The sequence below is a fragment of the Cetorhinus maximus genome, chromosome 13 (genome assembly GCF_964194155.1).
Source record: "Cetorhinus maximus chromosome 13, sCetMax3.hap1.1, whole genome shotgun sequence".
Lineage (NCBI taxonomy): Eukaryota > Metazoa > Chordata > Chondrichthyes > Lamniformes > Cetorhinidae > Cetorhinus > Cetorhinus maximus.
Window position 1 is genome coordinate 115,135,301 of NC_135891.1, and position 27,829 is coordinate 115,163,129.

General features: G+C 44.4%; 1 protein-coding gene across 3 annotated transcripts in view; it reads left to right on the top strand.

The window, feature by feature from the left end:
- Nucleotides 1-27,829, top strand: part of LOC144688981 (insulin receptor-like) — a 221,145-nt gene that overhangs the window by 155,116 nt on the left and 38,200 nt on the right. For all 3 annotated transcript variants that reach the window (XM_078556060.1, XM_078556061.1, XM_078556062.1), the window contains 5 exons: nucleotides 8,301-8,443; nucleotides 16,229-16,373; nucleotides 18,215-18,429; nucleotides 24,521-24,647; nucleotides 25,943-26,187. In XM_078556060.1, coding sequence (XP_078412186.1) covers nucleotides 8,301-8,443; nucleotides 16,229-16,373; nucleotides 18,215-18,429; nucleotides 24,521-24,647; nucleotides 25,943-26,187 — 875 coding nt within the window. The remainder of the gene's footprint in view (nucleotides 1-8,300; nucleotides 8,444-16,228; nucleotides 16,374-18,214; nucleotides 18,430-24,520; nucleotides 24,648-25,942; nucleotides 26,188-27,829) is intronic.

Here is a 27,829-nt window from a genome sequence, read left to right on the forward strand (position 1 = left end):
CTCCCCCCCCCCCTTCGCTGCCCCTCCCTCCCCCTTCGCTGCCCCTCCTTCCCCCTTTTGCCGCTTCCCCCATCGCTGCTCCGCTGTTCATCTCGCATGCCGCAAGACCTGATTTTCCTGGGTTATTGGAGTGCCCGTCTGAATCATTGAAAGAGGTGGTCTTCCTGCACCATGCTGTTCTCAAAGGTCTAAAGGGGGTAGTGGCAATATGCTGAGTGTGTGCGCAGGGTCTGGAGCTCACTGGTTTCCTCTTCACCTTTCTTATCACAGATTTTGCCCAGTATACCAGTTGCTGATTTCTGCCTAGCTTAAGTCCTTGTTCTATCTTGTGTGCACTGACCTAGAGTAGTGACAGTCACTGCCCCATATTGATACGCGACTGAGTTAGACAACGGAGTTTATCGTCAGTTGTTGTACAAAGCAGGGCTTCGCCGCATCCATTAAATTATTGGGGCTAAGAGGGGGGAGGGTTGGATCTGTTGGTACCCTAGCACAATTTTTATTTTTAAGCAATTTCTCTAAACAGAAGCTTGAGTTTATTTATGACCCCCGCCCCCCCAAATGTCCAGATGCACCTCAGTTTGCCACTTGACATAGAAAACTGAAGATATGTTTACCTTGCACTGAACTGATTTGGATCAGTGAAACTGCACCATCTGTGACTTGGGTCAGCTGGGGATGGAGTATTTTTTTTTTGGCAGGCTTCGATGCTCAGCATCAACCTCCAGCTGGTAATACCCATCTAAATAGGTGCCTCATCAGTGAGGGTTACTTAACTACGCGATAGACAGCTCCTGCTGGCTGATCAGAGTCAAATTGGCAGCGATTGTGTGTAATGTCTATGACCTTAATTGCACTGCTGAAGGAGATCTGCAGCTATGCAGTTTCCTATCTGACAGTGTCCAGTGTTTGTATCACTATCGAATTTTGCTCTTTTTTTTAACTAAAAGAAAATTAGTCCCCTGTGCATTTTAAAAAAAATTTTACACACTGCCCTTTATACGCCAGTAGTTTCTTCAGTACCTCCATCTCGACCTTGTGTTGCCCTGGTCAGTAATGTTAAAATCAAGTCATTCAGGACCAGAGAGGTCCCACGTCCCATTCATTAATCTGTGTAAGGTTAGTGAGGCCCAGCAGTATATTAGCCTTTGGGGCTAAAGAGTGGGGAAATTATTCAGAGCTATTGGTTCTGGTGAGAATTCTGTGGGTTACGAATGCCTGCTGAGTGCAGAATTGGACTTGACTGTGACGTCTTCCTGTGGTTGGATGAGTTCCAAATCTGGCAAACTGAGTTTGCACAAGAGGCCTTGGGCTTTTGGTAGAGGAGTCAGAAGGGAATTGGTGTCTCAAACCCAACAGGACATAGTGTTTTCACTAAGGTGGGGGTGGCGGGTGAGGGTTTGAAGTAAACAAGAAGCTTTTATTTCTCTTTGCACAATATCCTACTGGTGTTTTAACACCTGTTTTGTGCCCTAGTTTGGTTGCGGATTTTCTCCTGATTTTATTTCCCACTAGTGCTGTGTCCTGATTTGATTATAGTTGCCTCTTGCTGTCCAATTAAAGCAGATTTATGCTGCCTGCTTCTGCACACAAGGCTCTGAGTTAATGCTCCAGTATCTGTGCAGCTGGCAAAAGAAACCAGTTTTATCCCGACAACTAGATTCTCAACTTACTGCTGCAGCTGATCCCCGGCCCTTTTATTGTTGAGTTTTCTTCACTTCCATCTATTACCAAAATCAAAAATCACGTAACCTTTTATACTCTGCAAGATGGCAATATATTGTATGCAGTCTCTGGTAAAGGCTCAATTACAAAACCATAGATCGCATTTGATTGGGGGATTTGGGAGGGCAGTAAGGTAATGGTCATTCTTTTTACATCTTCGAAAATGATTACAAGCTAAGCTGATAGAGAAATTCAGCACCTGACCCATACAGCCCAAAAGTTTCAATTCCTGATCTGCCTTGAGTTAACAGATGCTGCAAGCAACCCGGAGGTGGAAAGGGGATAAATTGACTTTGGTTCTTGCTTCTGGTTGTAGGTGAAAGACATTTGCGTATCAATCAAAAACAAGCCAGTTTAGAACCATTTGATTTCATATGTTCCATTTGCTTAAATTCAGCTTTAAAGAGGTATGATGGAATTGGACTCGGGTTGGAGTCTCTCCCCTCAGTAAAGGAAGAAGGAAAGATTTGCTTTTATATAGTGCTTTTCACAACCTCAGAACTTATCAAAAGTCTTTATAGCCAATAAAGCTCTTCGTAGCATAGTCACTGTTGTAATGGAAATGTGGCAGTCAATTTGTGCACAGCAACGCCCTCCTAAACAACAATGTGATAATGACTAGATATTTTTTCATGTTGTTGGTTGAGGGATAACTATTGACCAGCGCACTGAAGAGAACTCCCTTACTCTTCTTTACCATGGGATCTGAGAGGACAGACAGACAGCTTTGGTTTAACGTGTCATCCGAAAGATGGCACCTCCAACAGTGCAGCACTCCCTCAGTGCAGCACTGCATCAACTGATGTTTTGTCCTCAAACCTCTGGAGTAGGACTCAAACCCATCGCCTTCTGTCTCAGAGGCAAGGGTGTTGCCCACCAAGGCATATTAGCCTGCTCAGTCATGAAGTATGACCACCTGGACGTGGTACCAGTCTCTCTACAGCTGGATTCTGACCAGAGTCAGCACCATGTGGAGAGTAAATGTTGGTCATGTTTGCGAGGGGCAGAGAGTAGGGGAGGGGAATTGAATCCAAGGAATTAGGAAGATAATCGAAGTGGAGCAGCCTGGTGTAGCTGCTTGTGGCGGTTTTTATTGGAATGAATTTCCTAACTTGTCAGGTTTTGATATGATAATTAGAATTTATATTTTTAAATTCAGAAGAATGGAATCTGGTTACAGACTTCTCTCTTTCCAAGGTCAGGAAGTGTTGTAGACAAGGCTATTCTTTTGGGACTGATGTAATGTGTTTGTTTGGTGGTGGGGGGAATGGGGTGACGAAAAATTTATAGTTACAGGCCCAACTTGTCTGGGCTGGCAAATAGTCAGAAGCAAAGGGATTCGAGGTTTTCTCAGGGATAAAGTGTTTTGTACCATGAAGTATTAGCAGTTCTGTGATGCTTGGCATGTGTAGTTCCTTCTACCTGAAGAAAGAACTTGGATTAATAGAGCATCTTTCAAGTCCTTATACTCTTCAGATAAGGTCGTTGTTATGTATGGAAACAAGTAGTTTGTGCACAGCAACATCTACACAACAGCAACTTATTTAGTCCCTTTAATGTAATGAAATGTCCCAAGGTGCTTCACAGCAGCATTATAAAACAAAGCATGACACCTAGTCACATAAGGAGATAATAGGTCAGATGATTAAAAGCTTGGTCAAAGAGAAGTGTTTTAAGAAATTTCTTTATGCAGGTAAGCGAGCTGGAGGGTAGAGAAGTATAGGGAGGGAATTCTAGAGCTTGGGGCCTAGGCAAATAGAGACGCGACCTTATGATCCTACAAACAGTGTAATAAGTGACCAGTTTGTGTGTTCCGGTAGTGTGGTTGAGGGCGGAATGTCAGTCTGGACACTGCAGTAATTCCTCATTTCTTTTCTAGAAGTGCCATGGGATTTTTTTTCCACATCCACTTGAGCAGTTGGACCCTCAATTAAGGGTCTCCTGTAAAAGGTGGCACCTCCAACAGCACTCTCAGCATGGCACTCAACAGCCTTCAGTGATTTGTTGCATGCCAGACCTTTCTGAGACGATGAACTGCTGTGTAAGTCTAAGTGTGGCCACCTTTACCAATGAAATCAAATGGTGTACTGGCATAGGCAGCAGTATTTAAAACCCAATACAGCTGGCTTTATGAGACCAACCTCACTGTATAAAACATGACTGGATAACAACAGCTGTAATGCTTCTACTAAGCTTTGATAGCGGAGAATGTTTGGGGAAGGGATGAGTGTTTTTTCTTCGTGATATTTTATTTAGACTGCTGGAAATTAGGTTTCATTCATATTTTGCAGCAAAAAATCCTAAGTGGATTACTAATCGTAAAACTTCGCAAAATTGTCCAATTTGGAAAAAAAGTACTTTTCCTTGAAAAGAATTGTAGCTGAGCTGTGTTCCTGAGTGACTTGATTGATGTAGGGTTGGTCGGATACTGGACTGAGGTGATGTTTTAGAGTAAATTTCCCTTTGGAGGCGTGCCTGGCTTCTGCCTGGCAGTTTCCCACTGAGAACCGTGACTAACTCTACGAGGAATCGCAGTCTAACCGCCTTGCGGTGAATGGCATCGCGTTCTGACTTCCAGTGCGTGCTGCAATTAACTCCATGCACACTTGCCGCCTGGGCAGTCTCCTCTCTGTTCTTGTTTAAAAGTTCATTGTGTAATTTTACTCCGTTCCCACATCTATGGAAAAGAAAGATTCCATCTACCCGTAACTGCATTTATCTCCTCCTGCGGGTATTGTTGCTTCTGAAACGTTTAGCTAATTTGCGGTTTATGACTAAACAGTCTTAATTTAAGCCAAGTTCTGGTTTTAACATCTGTGTAAACTGTAAAACAAGGGGAGGAATTAATCCCCATGAAGACTAGGATTGACTGACCTCTGTGCTCTCTTCCTCTTTTTGGTGTGGGCAGGCAGTGGTGGTTGGGGGAAAGCTCATTGGCGCTTTAGTGACTCCAAGAGCCATGCCTTCTGATGGAATTATGTAACCAAGTCCAGCTCTCTCATGGCAGACTCACTATGCTGACTAACAGCATCGAGCTCCAGAGTGTTTGGCCAGCTAAGACCACCGAACCCTTAAAGACTTGCAATCTTCAGCCAGGTGCGCTGTTGAGAATCCAACTTAAATTGTGCACCAGCTGGAGATTGTAGGGAAGGGGTGAACAGATAGATGGGTGTGAATTTGTTCTTGCGCCATCAATTTGGAGGTTTTCGAACCTGCTGCTCTCACCATCCGTTTCACTTACTCCCCTTTTCCAATTGGCTTCCATCTGCAGAAGCCGCCTGAAAACTATTCTGTTGACCCTTGTCCCCGAAAGCACAGGGAACCAACCAGCATTCTGGATTTATATAGCGCCTTTAATCCGGCTAGACGCCCCCACACTTTACTGCCCATTTTTCCACACATCTTTGTAGTGCGAAGGAGAATTCAGAGGACTGGGTGAGTCAAAAACTCGGTCGAAGAGGAGATTTTAAGGAAGGCCTTAATGGAGAAATCCAAGTTTGTGGATTTCCACTCATTTTAAGAATGTTTGCAGCTGCGGTCCAGGTTTTAGGAGCAGTCCCGTCCTCTGCATGTTTAAGACCACTGGGGTTTGCAAAGCTGCCGATTTGCATCAATCCATTTGGAGCTCTTCCAGTCGTATTACTATAGAACAGTTTAATCTGCTTTTGTGAATGTCAGACAGGAACATCTCCTTCTTAGGAACAGGTCTGATCTGTTGAGCAAGCTTGCTTACTTACATAATCGAGTTTTTTTTAGACACTTTTTTATTGGCTGCAGCACATACAGTGAGTTGTTGACCAGTTGGTGACGTTAACTGCTAGTTAATGTCTTGCTGTTGTTTCCAAAATGAGCTGCTGGTGGTGGCGAGATGGGATTTAAAAAAAAAAAAAAAATTTTTTTGCAGCCTTTTCATTATCAAACTTTTCGGTTGATTTTCAGCAGCATCAGGCATCAGAATTGGAGCAGCAATTTAATCTCTCACCCGGCCTCCCACAGCAGAGTTAAAGCAATCAGCAGGCCTGCCACCAGCAGCTTCAACAACAGTTAAAACCATAACCTCAAGCTCCAACTCCCCATCCCATTCTGTCCCTCACCCTGAAACCCCTCTCACTCTGACATTGGGCCTCTAATGCAACCTGTCCACCTTTACTTCACCACTGGTACTGTGCCTTCGGCTAGCGAGGCAAACTCACCATGCGCACTGACATCCCCTCCCTAGATGCCTGACCTCCTTTAATGCCCTCTTTAAAAACCGAGCTTTTAGCCGTTCCTTCAACTACCTCCTCCTTTGTCTCCAGATCCTTTTTTTTTTTTGCTCCTTTACTGCTCAGCTGCAGTCCAGTTGGCAGCACCCTCACCTTTGAGACAGAATCAAGGTCCTGAGTTCAAGTCGCACTCCAGGACTTGAGCACAAGAACCAGGGCTGGCACTTCAGTGCAGCACTGAGAGGGCGTTGCCTTGCCGAAGTGCCCCCTTGCAGATGAGACATTAAACCGAGACCCTGTCTACAGCCTGGGGCGCATGTAAAACACCCCATGGCACTGTTTTGGAGAACAGCAAGGGAGTTCTCCCTGCTGTCCTGACCAATATTTATCCCTCAAAGAACTTCATAAAAACAGATTATTTGGTATTTATCACATTGCTGTTTGCGGGAACTTGCTGTTTGTAAGTTGGATGCTGCGCACCCTACATTACAGCAGTGCCTACACTTCATTGGCTGTAAAGCATTATGGGACGTCCTGCGGTTGTGAACAGCCTTTTGTAAATGCGAGTCTCTTCCCTCGGTGAAGCACCTTGAGGCATTTTTCTGCATTAAAGTGACTCTATGGTCTCGCCGGCCGGATGGGGCCCCGTGCCATCTCTTTTCGGAAAGACCCACCGCATTAGGTGCCAATCAGGCACTTAACTTGGTAGCAGTGGGCCTTTGTCGGAGTGATGGTAGCTACTGATGGTACTACGTCCAGCCAATGCCCAGATCCACTAATGGACCCAGGCACCGGTGAGTGATGGTGGGTCATGGTGGAGGGAGGCGGGGGCAGTGTCGGCGTCGGCAGCAAGGGCAGTGGAAGGTGACTCTCAGTGGCATTAATTGCCCACTTAAGGGTCTCAGTTGGTGGTGGGCAGGAAGGTCATCCAGGAGCGGTCCCACCATGAATTTAATCGGGGAAGAGGCTGGAAGGCAGTGGGATCCCCACCTGCCACCCTCCTGCCCGATTAAGTGCCCTCTACCCCCAAACTCACCATGGGCCAGGGCATTAAATTCCACCTTATGTAGTTGTAAGTGATTGTCTAGTCTTAGATTTGACTAATTTCCCTGCTTTATGCTGAACATTTTTCTGCTTGATTTCTATGGGACGGTTTTCTTGTTTTTGCTGCTTTCCTATTGAGGGATCAAACCTGCTGCTGGATCCATGTATCACCTCTTTTTGGGAAACCCCCTCATGTATTAAGTGCCAATCAGTCACTTAACTGGGTAGCAGTCTACTGACCCGTTCACAACTGCCCTGCTTGAGAGGGGGTGAAGGAGACCCATTAAGTTTTCAGTATCTTGCTTTGGAGCTGCATTAATTGTGTAAAAAAAATTCAGATGAATCATAAAAGATTGATAAACAAAGGCTCATCCCCATTTCTCAAAAGATCTTTTATAACCATTCTTCATTCAGAATCATAATTTTTAAAAATACGTTTATGGGATGTGGCTAGGCCAGCATGTATTACCCATCGTTAATTGCCCTTGAGAAAGTGGTGCTGAGCTGCCTTCTTGAACCGATGCAGTCCATGTGGTGTAGGTACACCCATACTGCTGTTAGGGAGGGAGTTCCAGGATTTTGACCCAACGACAGTGAAGGAACGGCGATATATTTCCAAGTCAGGATGGTGAGTGGCTTGGAGGGGAACTTCCAGGTGGCGGTGTTTCCATGCACCTGCTGCCCTTGTCCTTCTAGATGGTAGTGGTCGTGGGTTTGGAAGGTGGATACAGATTGACAAAGTACAGAAAGAGGCCATTGGCTAAATCCATGTCTTTTGGTTACCAACCCTTCCACCAATGGAAACAATTTCTAATCAGGTGAAGGCAGTGGCGTAGTGGTATAGTCACTGGACTAGTAATTCAGAGACCCAGGGTAATGCTCTGTGGACCTGGGTTCAAATCCCACCATGGCAGATTCAATAAATATCTGGAAGTAAAAGTCTAATAATGTCGTAAAAACCCATCTGATTCACTGATGTCCTTTAGGGACACCAGCTTCTCAAGGGCAATTAGGGATGGACAACAAATGCTGGCCTAATTGCATGACTCAATAATACTCATTGTAACCATTTATGATTTTGAATACTTTTATCCTCTCAATTTTTTCTTCTGTAAAGAAAGACAACAGTCCCAAGCTTCCCAACTCTCTCCACGTAACTGAAGTCCCTCATCCCTGGTAGCATTCTAGTAAATCTGTTTTGCACTCTCTCCAAAGCCTTGGTGTCCTTCCTATAGTGTGATGCCCTGAATTGAACACAGAGTAATGGCCTCAAATGTGTGCAGCTCCTGGTAACCATTTTTCTTCATGTACTCTTTCCTTTGCCAGCCTCTTTTGTGTACCATGCACTGGTCTTTGCCCAAAGATTTGCTCGGTGAATGTAAAGACCATCGAATCCGTGACGGCTGCTCAGGAACTGAGAGGTTGCACCATCATCAAAGGCTGCTTGGTCATCAAGATCCGCGGAGGAAGTAAGTGCCAGAAGTCATGTTGCTGTCTCAGCATGTTGTTACGTTTCTCGTCCACAGGTATCTCAGCATGAATGAATCCCAACAAATCTGCAAGTTTCTCCGACCCTGAGCTAGAGTTAGAGACCTCAGACAGTTCCATGGGACTTACCTGAATAGTTACCCAGGAAATGTTAGATAGAAAAATCCTAGTCTAACTCCTGGGTAACTACAGAATTGATCCCCCAATCACTCATGTTGTACCCTCCCCACACTACCACTGACCACCAGACTACGCCGCCAATATCTGACCTGACCAGCCCCCGACCTGACCCAACTACACATTTACCTCACTACCTACTCACCCCTCTCATTCACCCATTCACCCATTCACTAACGCTCATGCTGGACCTTTTAAATTTACCATTTGGCAGCTAGTGCCATAAAAAGGTGGTGTGTCTCATCTTTCCCCCCAACCCCCCCATTACAAACCTACAGACTGGCTTCTGAAGAAAATCTTTTATCTGCAAATTTGTTAGACTTACAGGTAGAGATTGTGCACAGAATATGAGGACCAGAGATGACACATAATTTACCTTCGTGGGGGAAGGAAAATGTAAGAAGCAAACATTTTCCAACAGAGATAGAATTATAAAAGCAAAATACTACAGATGCTGGAAATCTGAAATAAAAACAAAAAACGCTGGAAAAGCTCAGCAACATCTGTGGAGCGAGAAGCAGGGTTAACATTTCAAGTCCGAAATAATTCTTCTTCAGAATTAGAATCGTTAATTGTGATTTTAATTAAAAACAGTAATTACCTTTACCATTTAATTTGCTAACATTCTGATGGTGATGTCTGTTCTGTGAAGTTTTCTTCCCCATTGTTGGCTGGATTAGCGCCTATGCCTGGCAGGCTTTTTGTAGCATTTTCACGGGTGATTGACACAGTACCACTGCATTAAGCGGAAAAGCCTCACACTTTGCCTCTGCTCCTTCCAGGAGCTTTTACTGTGATGCCATCAAATTATGGCATCTGTTCGTGATAGGAGCGGCAGTAGGCCATTCAGCCCCTCAAGCCTGTTCAGTCATTCAGTCGCAGAATCAGTACGGCACAGGAGGAAGCCATTCAGCCCATTGAATCCATGCCAGCTCTTGGTGGAGCGATGCAGCCAGTCCCATTCCCCCGCTCTAACCCTGTAAGCCTATGAGTTTAGTACCTTCAAGTGGCCTAAGTCTCCAAGTGTGTCCCCTATGGCAGTGCCCAGGGTTGACCTGGTTCAATAGGAGCAGACAAGTGGAAAACCTTCCGCTGATCAGTACCTCGACTCCATTTATCTGCCTGAGTTCTGTATCTCTTGATATGCTTATCTAACAAAAATCTGCCAATCACAGTCTTCAAAACCCCAGTTGTTTCAGAATACAAATATTAAAGTTTACCAAGTTTTTAAGAGGGCGTGAAAGTGTCATAAGAGTTCAAGTCTTGGATGTTGAGTGAAATCTCACCTTTGAGTCATGCCCTCCTTGGGGTTTGGAGGGTGAAAGATCAGCTTTGTCCTTTGGATCACTTGGCTAGTACAACCTCAGGCCTGAGCTTTGACTTATCTGGGGCAGCCGAGTGAAGGAGCTCCAGTCCCTTATTGTTTTTCTTTATTGATTCATGGGGCAGTAATTAGCCATGTTGGATTTGTCCTGCTTTTTGTGTACAGGGCATACCTGGGCAATTTTCCATATGTCGGATAGATGCCGGTGTTGTAGCTGTATTGGAACAGCTTGGCTAGGAGCACGGCAAGTTCTGGAGTTACAAGTCTTCAGTATTATTGCTGGAATATTGTCAGGGCCCATAGCCTTTGCACTATCCAGTGCCTTCAGCTGTTTTTTGATGTCATGTGGAGTGAATCAAATTGGCTGAAGACTGGCATCTGTGATGCTGGGGACCTTTGGAGGAGACCAAGATGGACAATCCACTCGGTACTTCTGGCTGAAGATTGTAGCAAATGCTTCAGCCTTATCTTTTGTACTGATGTGCTGGACTCCTCCATCATTGAGGATGGGGATATTTGTGGAGCCTCCTTCTCCACTGAGTTGTTGAATTGTCCACCACCATTCATGACTGAATGTGGCAGGACTGCAGAGGTCAGCTCTGATCGGTTGGTCATGGGATCGCTTAGCTCTGTCTATCACTTGCTGCTTATGCTGTTTGGCACACAACTATCCTGTGTTGACACCTCATTTTTACGTGCCTGGCGCTGCTCTTAGCATGCCCTCTTCATTGAATCAGGGTTGACCCCCTAGTTTGTTGGTAATCGTAGAGTGTGGGATATGCCGGGCCATGAGGTTACAGATTGTGTTCAAGCACAATTCTGCTGCTTCTGATGGCCCACAGCGCCTCATGGCTGCCCAGCCTTGAGTTGCTAGATCTGTTCGGAATCTATCCCATATAACATGGTGGTAGTGCCAAACGCGATGGAGGGTATCCTCAATGTGAAGACGGGACTTCATCTCTACAAGGACTATGTGGTGGTCACTCTTACCAATACTGTCATGGACAGATGCACCTGCGGCAGGCGGGTTGGTGGCACGTTGTTATTCTCTATTAGTCAGGTTAACACAGGAAGGTTTTCCGCTTGCCTGCTTCTATTGAACCATGTCAGGCATAGAGCGCACTTCCATACGGGACACACTCGGAAACTGTGGTTACTTGAGGTTACTGAACTCGCAGGTTTATAGGGATGGACTGACAGGATTGCTTTACCAAGAGCTGGCATGGATTCAATGGACCAAACGGCCTCCTCTGTGGCTGTAAGGACTCTGTGGCTGTATGAAGGGGAAACAACAGATACATTGGCAAGAAGGGAACTGTCTGTTGAGACAGTTTGGTAGGCAGTGAAGCTAGATCAGCCAGTATAAAAAAAGAGAATTTAAGGATGAGAAGTACAGCACAGTTTTAAATAAAAGATACCTTAAGATGTTTAAAGGATAATTGAAGTTTTTGAAGGCTATTTAACATTGTTAGAGGATAACTTAGGTTTCTTAAAGATATATTAAGATTGTGAGAAGTTTGTAATGACATGAAATAAAGGCCTAACCTGTATGAGGAAAGGGAAGGTGAAACGAGAGCAATAGTCCCTGTATTAAATGGAATCTGAAGTCGGTACTTGCTACTGATCTACAGTAATTTGCCTGACCTTTGGTGTTTAAAAAAATGTTTTCCTTTGTGAAACAAGCTGATAACTGCAACCAGGATCTTGCTATTGAATTATTGTTCCACAACCTTAAATAGACTTTAAATACTCTTTACTTTGGTGATGGTATTGTGACAATGCCACTTCTAAATTGGTCGAATGTGTCACAGTTCAAACGGAGAGAGTAATTGAAAGGAGATACAGTAAAGATTTGAGGGTTTAGATTGACTATGCATTTGGACAGGCAAATGGAAAATTAACTATAGGTTTGTCATCAAGATAAATAAGATTGTAAATTTATTGGAAAAAGTGTGCATCTTCTAAATGTGTAATGAATGAATTGGCAAAGTAGGACTTAAAGGATCCAGGTAAGCGGGTAAACTGTATGCTTTCAATTGTTATTTCGATCCTAAGCCAGTTGGTGAAGTATGAAATTAGACACTAACACTTTTCTTGAGAATGGCTTTATTTACAGAATGCAGCATGGCTTATGCCTGCTTTCTACTTCTAATCCAGTGCCCCGGCGGTCTCTCTTTATATGTGCTCTTAGTACTTATTTAAAGAATTCCCTTCACCTTTGTACCTTAACAATATAATTAATGTACCATGAACATCTGTGTCCAGACAATGTGGCGAAGCAATTGCAAAAATGCTAATTGACTTGTATTTCACCGTTTGGCCATATATCCTACAGGTGTAGAGATTACTTATTGTGCAGTGGTTAGACTTCACTTGGATTTCTGTGTTCAATTCCTGTCACCTCACCACAAAGGATAGGGAGTAATCGACAAGAGAGAGAGAGAGGGGGTGGTGAACTTGGAGTTCTATAGAGATGGCGGGTAGAGAGGGTCCTCATTCCAGGATATAAAATATTAAATGGGACAGAAAGGGAGACACAGCACGATTTCAAAATAAGCCAGGAGAGGAGAAGGGGATAAAAACCTTTCTAATGGATATTGAGAAGAACTAGTTTACACAGAGTGATGACTGTTTGCTAACCTGCTTGGCAGGTTATTCCAATAAAACAACTGGGGGATGAAATTCCAAATACAGTTGGATGCTGTAACGAGTGAGTTTGGGTACGAGAGGGATGAACTTTGAAGGGCAAGCGGTTGTTTCTTGTCCTTGGCTCTTGTACAAAGAGGCATTTATGTGACTAAGTTCTGGATTGCGAAACACTTTTGCTTCCCTTTTAACAGCTGAACTGTTTGCAGTTTGGAAGCACTCTGTCCTCTGGTGTTTGATTCTGAAATGGCAGCTGATTTACGAAGATCGAAAACTGGAGAAAGATGTTGCCTCCTCGCCCCAGACACTCATCACTCTGCATTAAAAAATGCTCCAAAATATCCACCTGAAATGTACTTATCTGGTTCTCCCCTCTTGGTTTATTTTGGAGCAATATTCTGGCATTTACCTAGTTATCACATTTAATATTTTATGTGGCTTAATGAGGTTCCTTCCCCTTTAACCACCACCTAAAAGAAAATCTGCATTTATAGCACCTCCCCATACCTCTGGAAATCCCAAAGTGCTTCGCAGCCAGTGAAGTACATTTGAAATGTAGTCACTGTTGTCATGTAAGAAACAGGGCAGCCAATTTGTGCCCAGCAAGCTCCCACAAACAGCAGTGATAATGGCCAGATAATCCCTTTTTTTGGTGTGATGTTGACTGAGGGATAAATATTGGACAGGACACCGGGCATAGCTGCCCTGCTGTTCCTCGAAATAGTGACATGGGTTCTTTTATGCCCATTTGAGAGGGCAGATGGAACCTCAGTTCACCATCCCATCTGAAAGGCAGCTCCTCTGGCAATGCAACACTCCCTCAGTACTGCACTGGAAATGTCAGCCTTGATTTTTGCGCCCAAGTCCTGGAGTGAGATTTGAACCCAAAAACTTGACTCGGGTCAGATATTGGGGAGGTGGTGGCGCAGTGGTAATGTCACTAGACTAGCCCAATGTTCTAGGGACGACTGGTTCAAATCCCGCCATGGCAGCTGGTGGAATTTGAATTCAATTAATTAAAACATAAACTCTGGAATTGAAAGCTAGACCATGAAATTATCATCGATGGCCGTAAAAACCCATCTGGTTCACTAACGAAGGAAACCTGCCGTCTTTACCTGGCCTACAATTGGCTCCAGACTCACTGCAATGTGGTTGACCCTGAAATGGCCGAGCAAGTCAGTTCTAGGGCAATTGGGGATGGGCAACAAATGCTGGCCTTGCCAGTGACACTCACATCCCATGAATGAATAAAGAAAAGGTGCTCATTGAGCCATAGCTCAGACACCTTTATATAACCTGAGGTTCACCAACCTTTTATCCCCCTTTTTGTGGTGAGCTAATTGGGGGTTGAAGTGAAATGGAAGCCCAAGTGAAGTCTGACCCTTAAACAATAGCTATTCCACTTAGCATTTCAGGAATAAAGAGATTTTTAAAAATACTTAATTTTTGTTTAAGCTTTTAGCCCACTTTCCACACTTTTTCCTCTCAGTTAACCTGCTCCCTCAGCTTTGAGCCAGCCTGCTGAAGAGGTGTACGAGAGCACCATGTCTGCTATCTATTTTCTATGCATAACATCTGTTTCCATCTCCTGTTAAGACCAGGAACTGCTGTATATAGCAGCATTAGGTGTGAACCCACTTCCTGCCTCTGTATGAGAGCATGCTGACCTTAGATTCTGCTAAAAATAAGTATTCTGTTTCCCTGATGACTAATAAGCAGCTGAGCCCTATAGACCAAGTTCAGTCACAGGCCTCCTTGGGGTTAACTGACCTCTATAGAATAGCGGTCGGACTAGGCACAACTACCAAATGAATGCCAGTAAGGACAGCAAAAAGCCCCCATTCAGACAGAAGCTTGTGCCCAGTGCACACAGTGCTACACTCGCACTCTCTCATACTTACACCCATGCTGGCGCACTCACTCACATTCACACTCACACTCACACTCATTCTCACACTCACATTCACACTCACTCTCTCACACTCCATCACACTCTCACGCACTCTCCCGCACACGCACTCTCCCGCACGCGCACTCTCCCCCGCACGCGCACTCTCCTGCGCACGCACTCTCCCGCGCACGCGCTCTTTCTCTCTCTCTCTCTCTCTTTCACACGCACTCTCTCTCTCACACACGCACTCTCACCCCCTCCCTCGCACTCACTGCTACACATACTCAGACTCACACTGGCACACACTCGCACTCTCACTCCTTCACTCACAGCCCCTCACTCTCTCACACACTTACACTCTCCCAATCTCAGACACACACTCATGCACTCTCACACACACTCGCTCTCACACATCCCCTCTCTGACCCCCACTCCCCCTTGCGCCCACTCCCCCTCGCACACTGTGTCTCACCCCCTCGCGCCCACCTCCTTGCGCTCACTTCTTCTCATACTCAGACTTTCACTGGCAAGTACTCGCACTCTCACTCCCCATCAAGCACTCACACACACACTCCCTCATCCTCACTCTCAGTCCCTCGCTCTCACCTAACCCCTCTCTGATGCACACTCCCTCTCCCAAGTGCCTGCTCCTACTCATACTTGCACTGGCATGCACTCTCTCGCATGCCCACATGTGCAGGCCCGCAGTCGCACTCTTGTGTTCTTGCTCTGGAAAGCTCTAGCAGTCGCACGCTTGCGCACTCTCACTCCCACGCACTCACGCTCACTTTCACACATGCTCCCTCACTCTCTCTCACACATACAAACACACTCTCACTCCCTCCCACGTATGCCCTCCCACACACACGCTGCCTAATTGTATGCTCCACATATATGCGTGTTCCACCCAGGTGGTATCCCATTTGCAGGCTTTAACTTGGGCTCGCTCAAGCTTATTGAGCAGAATTATATAATACAGTGCTTCCCCAACTTTTGTAATCTGCAAACCACCAACAATCTTATCAGCTGCTGTAGCGTTAAGTCTGCAAAAATCAAATCTATCTCTCTTTCCATCCCCTCAATCTCTTTACACTCCCTTTTTTCTGCCTCATTTCTCTATCCCTCCTCCTCCGCATCCACACCACAGACTCCTTTTCACGACTGTTTCTCTGTCTCTCACTGCCCTCCCTCACTGTGCACCTCATTCCTCACTTCCTTTTCTCTCTTCCCTATTTTGCCTACTGTCAGGAGAAACTATTTACAGCACAGAAGAAATGAAGTTTCGGAGATCTTACTCTGCTGTAATTAAATAGTTGTTTGGTAGTACAGAACTTGAGTATTGCTGAAAAAGAGATATGCCGAAGCTTTTCATCTTGCACTCATCAGGACTCTTCGCAAGAATACTTACATAAGGGGAAAACAACAATTTATACTGTATGAGAAGAGAGTGCTGATTCGTTGGCAAGATGACTCTGATTGGCAGAGGGATTGTTATGGAGAATGCACCAATTGATGATGACTGACAGATAACTGCCAAGCATGTTTGAAATTTAACTCAGGCAGCTTGACCCTGAATGGGCAAGGCATTGCCCTGGGCTGTATTTCTTTGAGGTCCCGCAGATTTAGTGTTGCTGTATAATCACCGCCATCTGAAGTCCCTTTTGTCTGATCAATGGTAGCACTGGGAAGTTGAGAAAATTATAATTTCCTTAACTGTCTTTTCAGCTAACATTGCAGCAGAATTGGAAGCAAATCTGGGCCTGATCGAGGTGATCACCGGCTACCTAAAGATCCGCAGCGCCTACGCTTTGGTGTCACTGTCTTTCTTCCGCAGCCTGAGATTGATTCAAGGTGAAAATATGGAAACTGGGTAAGTTGTGGGAACAGTGGCTAATGTCCTTCAGGGGACGAAATCGGCCGTCCTTACCTAGTCTGGCCTACATGTGACTCCATACCCACAGCAATGTGGTTGACTCTTAAATGCCCTCTGAACAAGGGCAATTAGGGATGGGCAATAAATGCTGGCCTAGCCAGCGATGCCCACATCCCATGAACGAATTTTTAAAAATTACCGAATTATGCAGCTGATTAATTCCTCCCTTATGGGATTAAACAAATACATTAAAACCTATCCCTAAAAATTGAAATTTAACAATATATAACTGTTCATCTCTTCCTTCATTCTGCCTTGTTACTGCACTTTTTGCCTCCTGGCCAATTGATCCCCAGTTCTGGATCCCTGTCGTACTACTTACCATTTGAAAGTTGATAAGTAAACAATACCCAGTGTTAATTATGCATCTTACATGTCTGCTTGCTAATGCACAATGTGATGTGAGCGTTGAACTCAAAATCGATACTACACCCACGCACCCCCTCCCAGTATGAACAATCCCATATACATGCTTGCAGGTTAGACACCTTTTTGTACAGTGCAGCTGGTTCTTGCTCTAGTTACGGCAGCTATTTTCCTTCATGACTTTATAGCAATCACTTGATGTAAAAAGATTTTCAGCACGCGATTCTCTAAAGCCGTACAGTTAACACTCATACTGCCTGTATTTTTGTCACAGCCGAGACTCGAGGATAGAATACACGTAAGTGGTGGCCTAGTGGCATTGTCACTGGACTAGTATTCCAGAGACCCAGGGTAATGTTCTGGGGGCCGGGGTTTGAATCCCACCTGTTGGGTGAAATTTGAATTCAGTAACAATCTGGAATTAAAACCATTGCCGATTGTTGTAAAAATCCATCTAGTTCACTAATGTCCTTCAGGGAAGGAAATCTGCCGTCCTTACCTAGTCTGGCCTACATGTGACTCCTAGCCAGTGATACCCACATCCCGTGAACACATTTTTAAAAATTACCGAGTTATGCAGCTGATTAATTCCTCCCATATTGGATTAAACAAATACACTAAAACCTATCCCTCATTGGCTGAAATTGAGTACTGTGCACAGTTTTGGCCTCCTTATTATCCTTGCATTGGAAGCAGTTCAGAGAAGGTTCACTCGGCTGATTCCTGGTATGAAGGGGTTGTCTTAAGAGGAAAGGTTGAACAGGCTGGGCCGATACTCATTGGAATTTAGATGAATGAGAGGTGATCTTATTGAAGCACATCAGATTCTGAGGGGGCTTGACAGGGTAGAAACATGGGGGAGTCTAGAACTAGGGGGCACAGTTTAAAGATAAGGGGGTTCTTATTTAAGACAGGGATGAAAATGAATTTCTTCTCTGAGTCCTTAGTCTTTGGAATTCTCTTCCACTGAGTGCAGTGGAGGCTGGGTCATTAAACATTGTCAAGGCTGAGTCAGATAGATTTTAGATTGACAGGGAGTCAATGGTAATGAGGGGGTGGGGGCAGGCAGAAAAATGGAGTTAAGGCCACAGTCAGATCAGCCGTGGTCTTATTGATGGCGGAGCAGGCTCTATGGGCCAATGGCATACTCCTTCTATTTCTTATGATCTTAATTAGTGGGTCGAACTAGGAGACATTCCTGGTTTGTGTGGCTGGTGACTGCATACGGCACATCATTTGTTCACTGTTCTACTGAGGAAACTGTATCTGTCTTTAATTTGTCTCCTCTGGTTTTAAGTTAATTTTTCAAACTTTTAAATCAATTCAGATTTTGAATTTACCCTGATTTTAAACTTATTGAGAAACTAAACTTGTTTTCAAACATGTCTTTTCCTTTTGATTTTGACATCCAGAAATTACTCATTCTACGTACTGGACAATCAGAACCTGCAGCAACTGTGGGACTGGAAAAAGCACAACCTGACCATCTCCCAGGGCAAGATGTTTTTTCACTTCAACCCCAAGCTGTGCCTGTCCGAAATATACAAGATGGAGGAGGCTTCTGGGACCAAGGGGCGACAGGAGAGAACGGACATTGCTCAGAAAACTAATGGAGACCAGGCATCCTGTAAGATTTTGAAACCATAGTATAAGATCAGGTCAAGAGTGGCATGCTTAGAATAGTTGTGTTTCTGTGTTTTTCTGTGATTGACGAGAGTGCAACTATCACATTATGTTACTAATAGTCACACTGCTTCTTATCCTCCAATGTTAGGTAATATGTACTGGCGTGTACATGACTGTTTTCTATGCAAGAATTAAGATGTATAGACACCTCTTAGTAATTATAAGGCAATTACATTACTTTCTCCTGAATTCAGTTACTCTTACTGGGTGTTAGCCCGTTGATTTCAATAACTGTCACCCAAATGGCCTCACCCCTAGTCTAAGCCAAGGCAGTGAGTGTCGGACTATGCGACTCTGGAAGGCATCATAATTCCTCACTCACTCACTCAGCTTGGGTTTGTTTTCCAGCAGGGCTTAGCAAATAGCGATCAGGGGTTGAAAGTCCAGCTGATTTCTTTCACAATGGGGCACTGAGGATGTTTGCATTGTCCCCTCTTGCCATCTGGCTGGTATCAAGACATTGAAGCACAGAGCAGGGATTGAAGCTGAAATATCTGCTTGAAATACCTGCTTGATCTTGTCCTCACCAACCTGCCTGCTGCAGATGCATCTGTCCATGACAGAGCAAGAGTGGCGACCGCCTTGCGGAGCTGACGTCCCGCCTTCACATTGAGAATACCTTCCATCATGTTTGGCACTACCACCATGCTAAATGGGATAGATTTCAAAAAGATCTAGCACCTCAAGACTGGGCAACCATGAGGCACTGTGAGCCATCATCAGCAGCAGCAGCAGAATTATACTCTACCACAATCTGTAACCTCATAGCCCAGCATATCCCCCACTTTATCATGACCACCAAGGCGGCGTCAATCCTGTTTCAATGAAGAGTGCAGGAGGGCACGCCAGGAGCAGCACCAAGCATATCTAAAAATGAAGTGTCAACCTGGTGAAGCTACAACATAGGACTGTCTGCGTGCCAAACAGCAGAAGCAGCATCATTCTTTCACTCTGCCCTTAACAGGTCTACAATTTCCTGGTATCGCATTCTCACCTTTCTCAAATATTGGAGTATGTTTGCAATTTTCTAATCTAGAGGGAAAATTTCTGAATTGAGTGAGCTTTGGAAGATTATTGCAAAAGCATCTGCGAGTTCTAACTTACTTCCTTTAAAACCCTTGCTAGCGATATAAAACTGGTGTTGTGATAGCAGAAGCAACAACTTTCACTAAAAAGTGCCTTTAAAGTGGCGAAAGTTCCAAGGTGTTTCGAGAAATGAGGGAAGGCAGACGCCAAGATAAAGGAAGAGAAGGAAAGAGAAGTGACCAAAAACTTGGCTGGTGAGATGGGCATTACGGAGGATATTGGAGGATTTGGGCTGTGGGTGAGCAACTGAAGCCACGGTTGCCAGTGGTTTCAAAAAGAGAAGGAAGGGTAGGCTCACAAGGCCCGAATCTGAGGAGCAGAGGGTTTGAGGGACAGGTGCTGTTGAGACGAACGAGGCTTAACAGATAGGGAGGGAAAGTCCTGAATCAGAAGATCACCAGACAACCTCCCTTTTTAATTTCCCCTCTGACGAATTCCTTGGTGGCCCAGGGGCTGACTGAGTCTCTCAGACCAGGAGAGTCCCAGATTGAAATCCTTTTTCTGTTCTGAGTTCGCTGAGGTGCATTTGTGTGTGGACTGAGTGCCCTTTTAAGTATTTTGTTTGGCACTTGCTGCTTCTCTTCCAATCTCCTCTGGCTCCTTACTTCGTAATCGTCTGCCACTTTCCGTATGTGACTTGGCACCAGGGTTATTTTTTCTAAAATGTTCTTTCAATTTAAGGTTTTGGCCAAATGATTTAACTTTGAGTGCCTGATGGTAGTAATTCCTGAAGTTTACTTTTTAGAAAAACAAAACTCGTCAGGGCGCCTGTCAAAACCCTGTAGACGTCTGGATTTGCAGCCAGGATTACCATTTTCTGTCTCCCCTTGGATATAAACCAGGCTTAATTATCTCCGGTCAAACCTACGACTATTTTGAGCAATTGGAAGGTGGATTGGACGCAAACGGCTGGAAAATACCTTTAACTTCCCCGTTGCTGCCATGCCTGGGTAGCACAATTGTTCGCAAATTGTCCATTTAGGAATTGAGCCAATTGTTCGCAAATTGTCCATTTAGGAATTGAGCCTAGGGAGGGCCCAGCATCCAGCAAAGTTTGGCTGGAGTGACAGAATCACAGAATTGTTCCAGCACAGGAGGAGGCCATTGAGCCCGTCGTGCCTGTGCCAGCTCTCTGAATGAGCAATTTACCCAGTGCCACTCTCTCACCACCTCCCCGTAACCCTGCACATTCTTCCTTTTCAAATGATAATTCAATTCCCTCTTGAATGCTTCGATTGAACCTGCCTTCACCACACACTCAGGCGGTGCGTTCCAGATTTTAACCACTTGCCATGTGAAAAAGTTTCTCCTCATGACTCCATTGCTTCTTTTGCCAATTGCTTTAAACCTGTGCCCCTCCCCTTTTCCCGATCCTTTCACCAATCTACTCTGTCCAGACCCCTCATGATTTTGCATACCTCCATCAAATCTCCACTCAACCTCCTCTTCCCCAAAGAAAACAGTAAGGGTGTTACATCTGGCTTCATGTCTCTGAGACTTGGAGAGTGAAAAAAACCCTCCTAATCCTTCCTAACTCTTGCTAGGAGGTGTCTGTATGTGGACATTTGATGAGGGCAAGATTGAGATGGGTAACAATGCCCCATTCCATGGTCCTACAACCCCTTTAGACTCTCACACAAGGCAAATAGGCACTTGGATACTTGAAGTTAGCAGTTAGAAAGAAAGATAAATAAAGAAAGATTTGCATTTATACAGTGCTTTTCACTACCACTGGACATCTCAAGCACTTACAGCCAGTGAAGTACTGTTGATGTGCAGTGACTGTTGTCATGTAGGGCAGCCAATTTGCTCACAGCAAGCTCCCACAAACAGCAATGTGATAATGACCAGATAATCTGTTTTTGCGATGTTGATTGAGTGACAAATATTGGTCCAGGACATAGGGATTACTGCTCTTCTTCGAAACACTCCCATGGAATCTTTTACATCCACCTGAGCAGTTAGATGGGGCCTCGGTTTAACATTTCATCTGAAAGATAGCATCTCTGACAGTGCAGTACTCCGTCAGTACTGCCCTAAAGTGTCAGCTTTGATCTTTGTACTCGAGCCCTGGAGCGGGACTTGAACCTGGAACCTTATGACTCAGCTGAGCCACTGCTGACACTCTTAAGTTGCCCCATAACCATAGCCAAGCATAATTCAGCACTTTGAAGGTGGAGGAAACATAAAATAGCGGAGTTGGCTGAAATCCAACATCAGAACATTGGTGCATACATGGTGTATTGTGCACCATTAAATGTTGATGGGGAAGTGCCTTCTACAGAATGGATTTGCTGCTAATTACCCGGACCATGACTGTGATTGCTTGTAATATACTGACCTCAGAACGCACTTCAACACGAGGGAGAGACACTGAAGAAAGAAACCCGGGTGTCCCAAAGGGTGGAATTAATGTATGCAGACAAAATATGGCAATATAACTTCAAACAGTAAACCTGAGCTAAAATTGTGATTTAATTCAGAGTTGTAACACTGAGGCAGTGCATGTAGATTTGGACCATCTCGCCAACCTAGTTTTACCCCCCTTGGGGCACGAGCTTGGGATGATAAATATTACATTGTGCCCACTGTGGAAGCTTGCTTCAGGATTGCCATTTAGTTTTGTCTGCTGAGCTCCTGACTGGCCCAGTACAAGCCAGTGATAGGATTTCAAAATTGCTAGATTCCCTTGGGACCACTGGGGAAAATCTGCAGCCAGAATGTGAAGACTATGAGTGTGCAGCTGGTCCGCCTTGAAGTGTTGACAGTGCAAATCTGGAGCAAGAACACCCAGATTGTGTTGGGGACCTGTTTTTATTTGGAGCAGTGGAGGAGTGTAAGTGTTATTAAATCATCTTACAGGAATGTAAAGAAGGAACTCGTGTCTTTTGCAATCATGGGACCCTCCCAAAGCTCATTCCTGCATGTTGTCATGAACACAAGGTTATTCTCAATCGTTTTATGTTATGCCGACCAAGGTTAAGCTTCTGTTAAAAAAAAATTGAACAATGTTTAAGTGGGATGGGAAGAGGGTTAGATTCTCATGACTGTTGGAATCTTATGTGCCTGCAAAATACAAAATTGTGTTCCGCAAAGAGTGAACTATTGTTTATACTGTGACCACAAGAACAGGTCAGAGGCTGGAAATTCTACAGTGAGTAACTCGCTTCCTGACTTCCCAAAACCTGTCCACCATCTACAAGGCACAAGTCAGGGCTGTGATGGAATACTCTCCATTTGCCTGGATGAGCGCGGCTCCAACAACACTTGAGGTTCGACACCATCCAGGTCAAAGCAGCATGCTTGATCGGCACCCCATCCATCATCTTAAACATTCACTTCCTCCCTCACCGACGCACAGTGGCAGCAGTGTGTACCATCTACAAGATGCACTGACGCAACTCCCCAAGACTCCTTCAACAGCACCTTCCAAATCCGCAAACTCTAGCATCTAGAAGAACAAGAGCTGCAGACACTTGGGAACATCACCAACTACAAGTCCCCCCACCCCCCTCGCCCAAGTCATGCACCAGCCTGACTTGGAACTATATTGATGTTCTTTCACTGTTACTCGGTAAGACAAGTGTAACCTGCAGTAGACCAGGAGCTTTCTGAAGCAGGCTAATGTGGAAGAAAGAAAGGATGCTGTTTGGGTATAAGGACCCAGGCCATGTCAGAAGGTCGTATGTAATGTTATATTCAAATATTAAATGGTTAGATGTAGACTTATAATTCGAATTATTAAAGTCTCTGACTCCTTCTGCTCCCCAGTCGAGTCTGTTACTGATTTGCTTATGTAATATGTATAAACTGTCATGAATGGCTTAGTTGTATCAGCAATTACATAACTGAGTTGTGGTCAGTATTGTAGTGTAGGAAAATATAGCAGCCAATTTGGGCACAGCAATGAGATGCATGACCAGATAATCAGTTTGTGATGTTGGTTACGGGATAAACATTGGCCAGGGTACTGGGAGAATTCCTCTGGTCCTCTTCCACTAGAATCTTTTATGTTCACCTGAAGGAGACTCAGTTAATCAGCCTGATCTGAAAGAGGACACCTCCAACAGTGTCACACCTTTTTCAATACTGCACTGAAATGTTGGCCTGGGTTATATGCTCAGGTCCCTGGAGTGGGACTTGAACCTTTCGACTCAGAGGCGGGAGAGTGCTGCCAACTGAGCCAAGACTGACGCCTGAGTTTAGATTACAATTTTGACTAGCACTTTGGCTGATGCCTGATAATAAGATGCTGGTATTCTGAAAACTACTCAAGATTTTCGTTGCACACATGGCTTGACAATTTTTCAAAGTCATGTTTATGGACCCCTAACCCAAATACGCCTCCAGATTTTTAAAATAATTACCCCTGCTGCAGGCGTAACCAATGCAGAAAGGCAAGAGTAGTTTTGTGAGGCTCGTGATGCACTCATTTGCAGCAAGCACTTGTCTATAACCCTTTATTTCTGACTTTTGACCTGCAGTGTTTCTGGTGTGGAACTTTGCACAGTTGTCCCTCTAACCCAATGCCCCCCTCCCTTGGAATCAGTGGCCCTGGGATTAGATCCAAATGACATTAGCTTATAAATAGATCTAACCATTGAGTTAATTTCTTGACCTCTCCTTACTTGTTAAGCTTTTAAAGCAGTCTGTCATTTTATTCCACCTTTTTTTTTTGTAAAAGGAAAACTATTAGAAATTATTTTCTTAATGTCAATATTCTGCTGAAACCCCTCTTTGCTAAGTCACAGTTCCTCCGGAACCCTCCAGTTCCTTATCCATAATGACCATTCGGTATCTGAGGCTTTGCGATTAAGGCAGGCCTGACGCTCTACATTGGGATTAGACAGAAAGTTTGTGGCTGCATCACTCTCAGCGCAAATTGACAAACACAGCAAGAGAGAGAAAGAAATTTCATAGGTATTTCTCTCCCAACCCTTGCTTAGGTGAAAGCCAGCTCCTGAAGTTTGTTTCCAATAAAACTGGGACTGATAAAATTATGTTGAAATGGGAGCCATACTGGCCACCGGACTTCAGAGATCTCTTGGGTTTCATGGTGTTCTTCAAGGAAGCGTGAGTATCTTTTGAGAATGTCTGTATAATGAATTTTTGCTGCTTAAAGTTAGAAGCAGATACAATGCACATGGAGTATGAAATATTCACTTCAATGCAGTGTGTGTGTGTATTGGTGCGTGTGTGTGTGTGTGTGTGTACATGTACACTTGGGTGATTCTGCAATCAGGAAGGAGAAATTGCCTCGTAGGAAGCATATTGCAACTAACCACAGCTCTGTGCCTACGTCCTGATGGGTGCACACTCTGATTAAGCAAAAAAAAAAAATCACTAAACTGATAACTTGCCTTCAGCACTGCAGGCGTGCATTTAGATATTGAGCAAAGGGATTGATGAGAGCAGTGGATGGTATGGGAGCAGCATCACCACCTAGTTACTCCTGAACATCACACAACAAAAAGAACTTCAATATTTTATAAAGTTTTTTTTTAAGTAAAGGCCTCAAACAAAAGCAGGAAATGTGTTTGATGAAGTTTTCATAAGATCGCACCTCCCTCAGATGGGCATTGTTGGGATACTGGTCAGCAATAGCTGGCCAGAAACTGAACTAGGCTAGTTCCATAAATGCTATGGCTACTAGAGCAGGCTAGAGGCTAGGTATTCTTTGGCAGGTGCCTCATCTCCAGACTTCCAAAACCTTCTACAAGGCACAACAAAAATGTGATGGAATACTCTCCACTTTCTTGGATAAGCGCAGCTCTACATCACTCATGAAGCTTGACACCATCCAGGGGAAGCAGTCTGCTTGATCCACAGCCGCTCCACCCACTTAAACTTCCACCATCCCCATTAAACATTCCTCCCTCCACATTGGTGCACTGTGGTGGCAGGTATACCCTGTCTACAAGGTACACTGTAGCAACTTGCTGTGGCTTCTTCAAAGCAGCTTAAAAAACTTCCACCATGTAGAAAGACAAGGGCAGCAGATGCATGGGAGCACCTCTACCTGCAAGTTCTGCTCCAGGTCACACACTGTCCCGACTTAGAACTATATTGCCATTCCTTCACTGTCGCTGGGTAAAAATCGTGGAACTCCCTCATGAGCATCACTGTGGGTATACCTTCGTCACGTGAACTGCAGCGTTTCAAGAAGGTGACTCACCACTACCTGCGCAAAGGCAGCAAGAGTTGGGCAATAAATGCTGGCTTTACCAATGACATTCGCATCCCAAAAAACTTTGTTTTTAAAATTAGGGTGACTTTCAAGTTATTCTGTCAAGAGTGGGTGATGTAGAGGATCACCTGTCATAAGTTAGGTGATGGACCTGTCTTTAATTTTGTGTTCCCTGAAATAGCCTTTATCAGAATGTGACTGAGTTTGATGGGCAGGATGCCTGTGGATCAAACAGCTGGAAGGTGGTAGACGTGGAACCCCCTGGACGGTCAGAAGGGAAGCTCCAGAACCCGGGGACTCTGCTTCGCGGCCTCAAACCTTGGACACAGTATGCAATCTTCGTCAAGACATTGCTAACGATAAGTGATGAGCAGCAGAATCATGGAGCCAAAAGTGAGATTGTATACATCCGCACCATAGCAGGCAGTAAGTTTTTAAAACTGTGTGTTGTTTAATTTATACAACTTTCACTGATATTCACTGGCACAAAAGTACCTTCAGCTTTCACCATGACAAATTCCAATGTTCACATGTAAACTTGTGATATTTTCACCTTCCTACCTATGAGGACACTGTAGCACCACAGTTTGGCATCTTCTCTGCAGGGAAAGTTCCAGGTCCAACCAACTTTGCTTTCCAAATTCCTGTATATTTTGGTATTTAACTATAAATAGTATATGATTAAAGTTATATGAAACTATATAGCCAGAATGTAAGACTCTAAAATGCCGACATAATATATTTTCATTCCTAATTATGCCCAGCCTTCTCACCCCAGTTCAGCTGAACAGTAAATTTGGGCCTGACTTTTTGGCAACGAGTATTTATTTTAGAAAGTGGATTATTTGATCAGTCATTTTTTTTTGTTCTCGAAATGCAAACATGTTTTGTTTGTTATTTTATATAGTGTTTCTTTTAGGTTACCTATGCCTTGTACTTTTTTTAATACCTTGATGGGGTGCAGGTGTCACTGGCAGCATTTGTTGCCCACCCCTAATTGCCCTTGAACTGAGTGGCTTGCTAGGCCATTTCAGAGGGCAGTTAAGCATCAACCACATTGCTGTGGGTCTGGAGTCATATGTAGGCCAGATCAGGTAAGGATGGCGATTTCCTTCCTTAAAGAACATTAGTGAACCAGATGGGTTTTACGGAGACTGAGACTAGAGATTAGACTATTACCAAGAATAGCTTTCAATTCCAGATTTTATTAATTGAATTTAAATTCCACCAGCTGCCATGATTTAAACCGATGTCCCCAGAGCATTAGCCTTGGCCTTTGGATTACTCGTCTAGTGACATTATCACTACGCCACCATCTCCCCTAGCAGTTAGTAACTTTCAGTACCCAGCACATCTGAACCTTTACAGAATTTTCTTTTTGCCTCCCCTGCTTGTTGGCATACAACCCAATATGTAACAGCAACTCCCCCCAGCACCGTCTTCACATGTGAGCTCCAGATATTGTGCTGGGGGTATGTCTCAGTAAAGCTCAGTCTGGTTGTCCTATCTCAGTTTTTTCAACAGGAGCCATTGAGCAGCAAATGGAGGCCCTGTATATGCAAATTTGTAAATTTGAATAAAATAAGGAAAATGTTTATAGCCTTTAAGATTATAGCAAACTCGATTGTAATAAGGACTGAGGTGCTAACTATCAAGTTCATGAAGATGCAGGTGCTGTCACATAGGTTACCTTTAATGGTGGCCATTGCCTCCCTCTGCCAATGGCCATCACTCATTTTGAGTCGGATGTGTTTGTGTGAATTTGATGCAAAACTCTCCCCGTTCTGTCCCGACTATGAGCCTCTGTTTGTTTTGTGCAGACTTTTGGTGATGTTTCGGTAACACATTTCCTTGGAACAGGAGAACACAAATTAGAACACGTGGACTATATGTACCCATTCCCCCCGCCGCCACCCCCCCACCCCAAACCCCTGCTATTCAGTGCATGTTGCCAGATAATTCTGTTCTGAATAAAAATAAAACATTCTGATTTTTCTCACATTGCATTCTCAAAACTATTTAATTGCACATTTATTTCATGAGGCCCTTGCACTTAGATTTTGCTGGT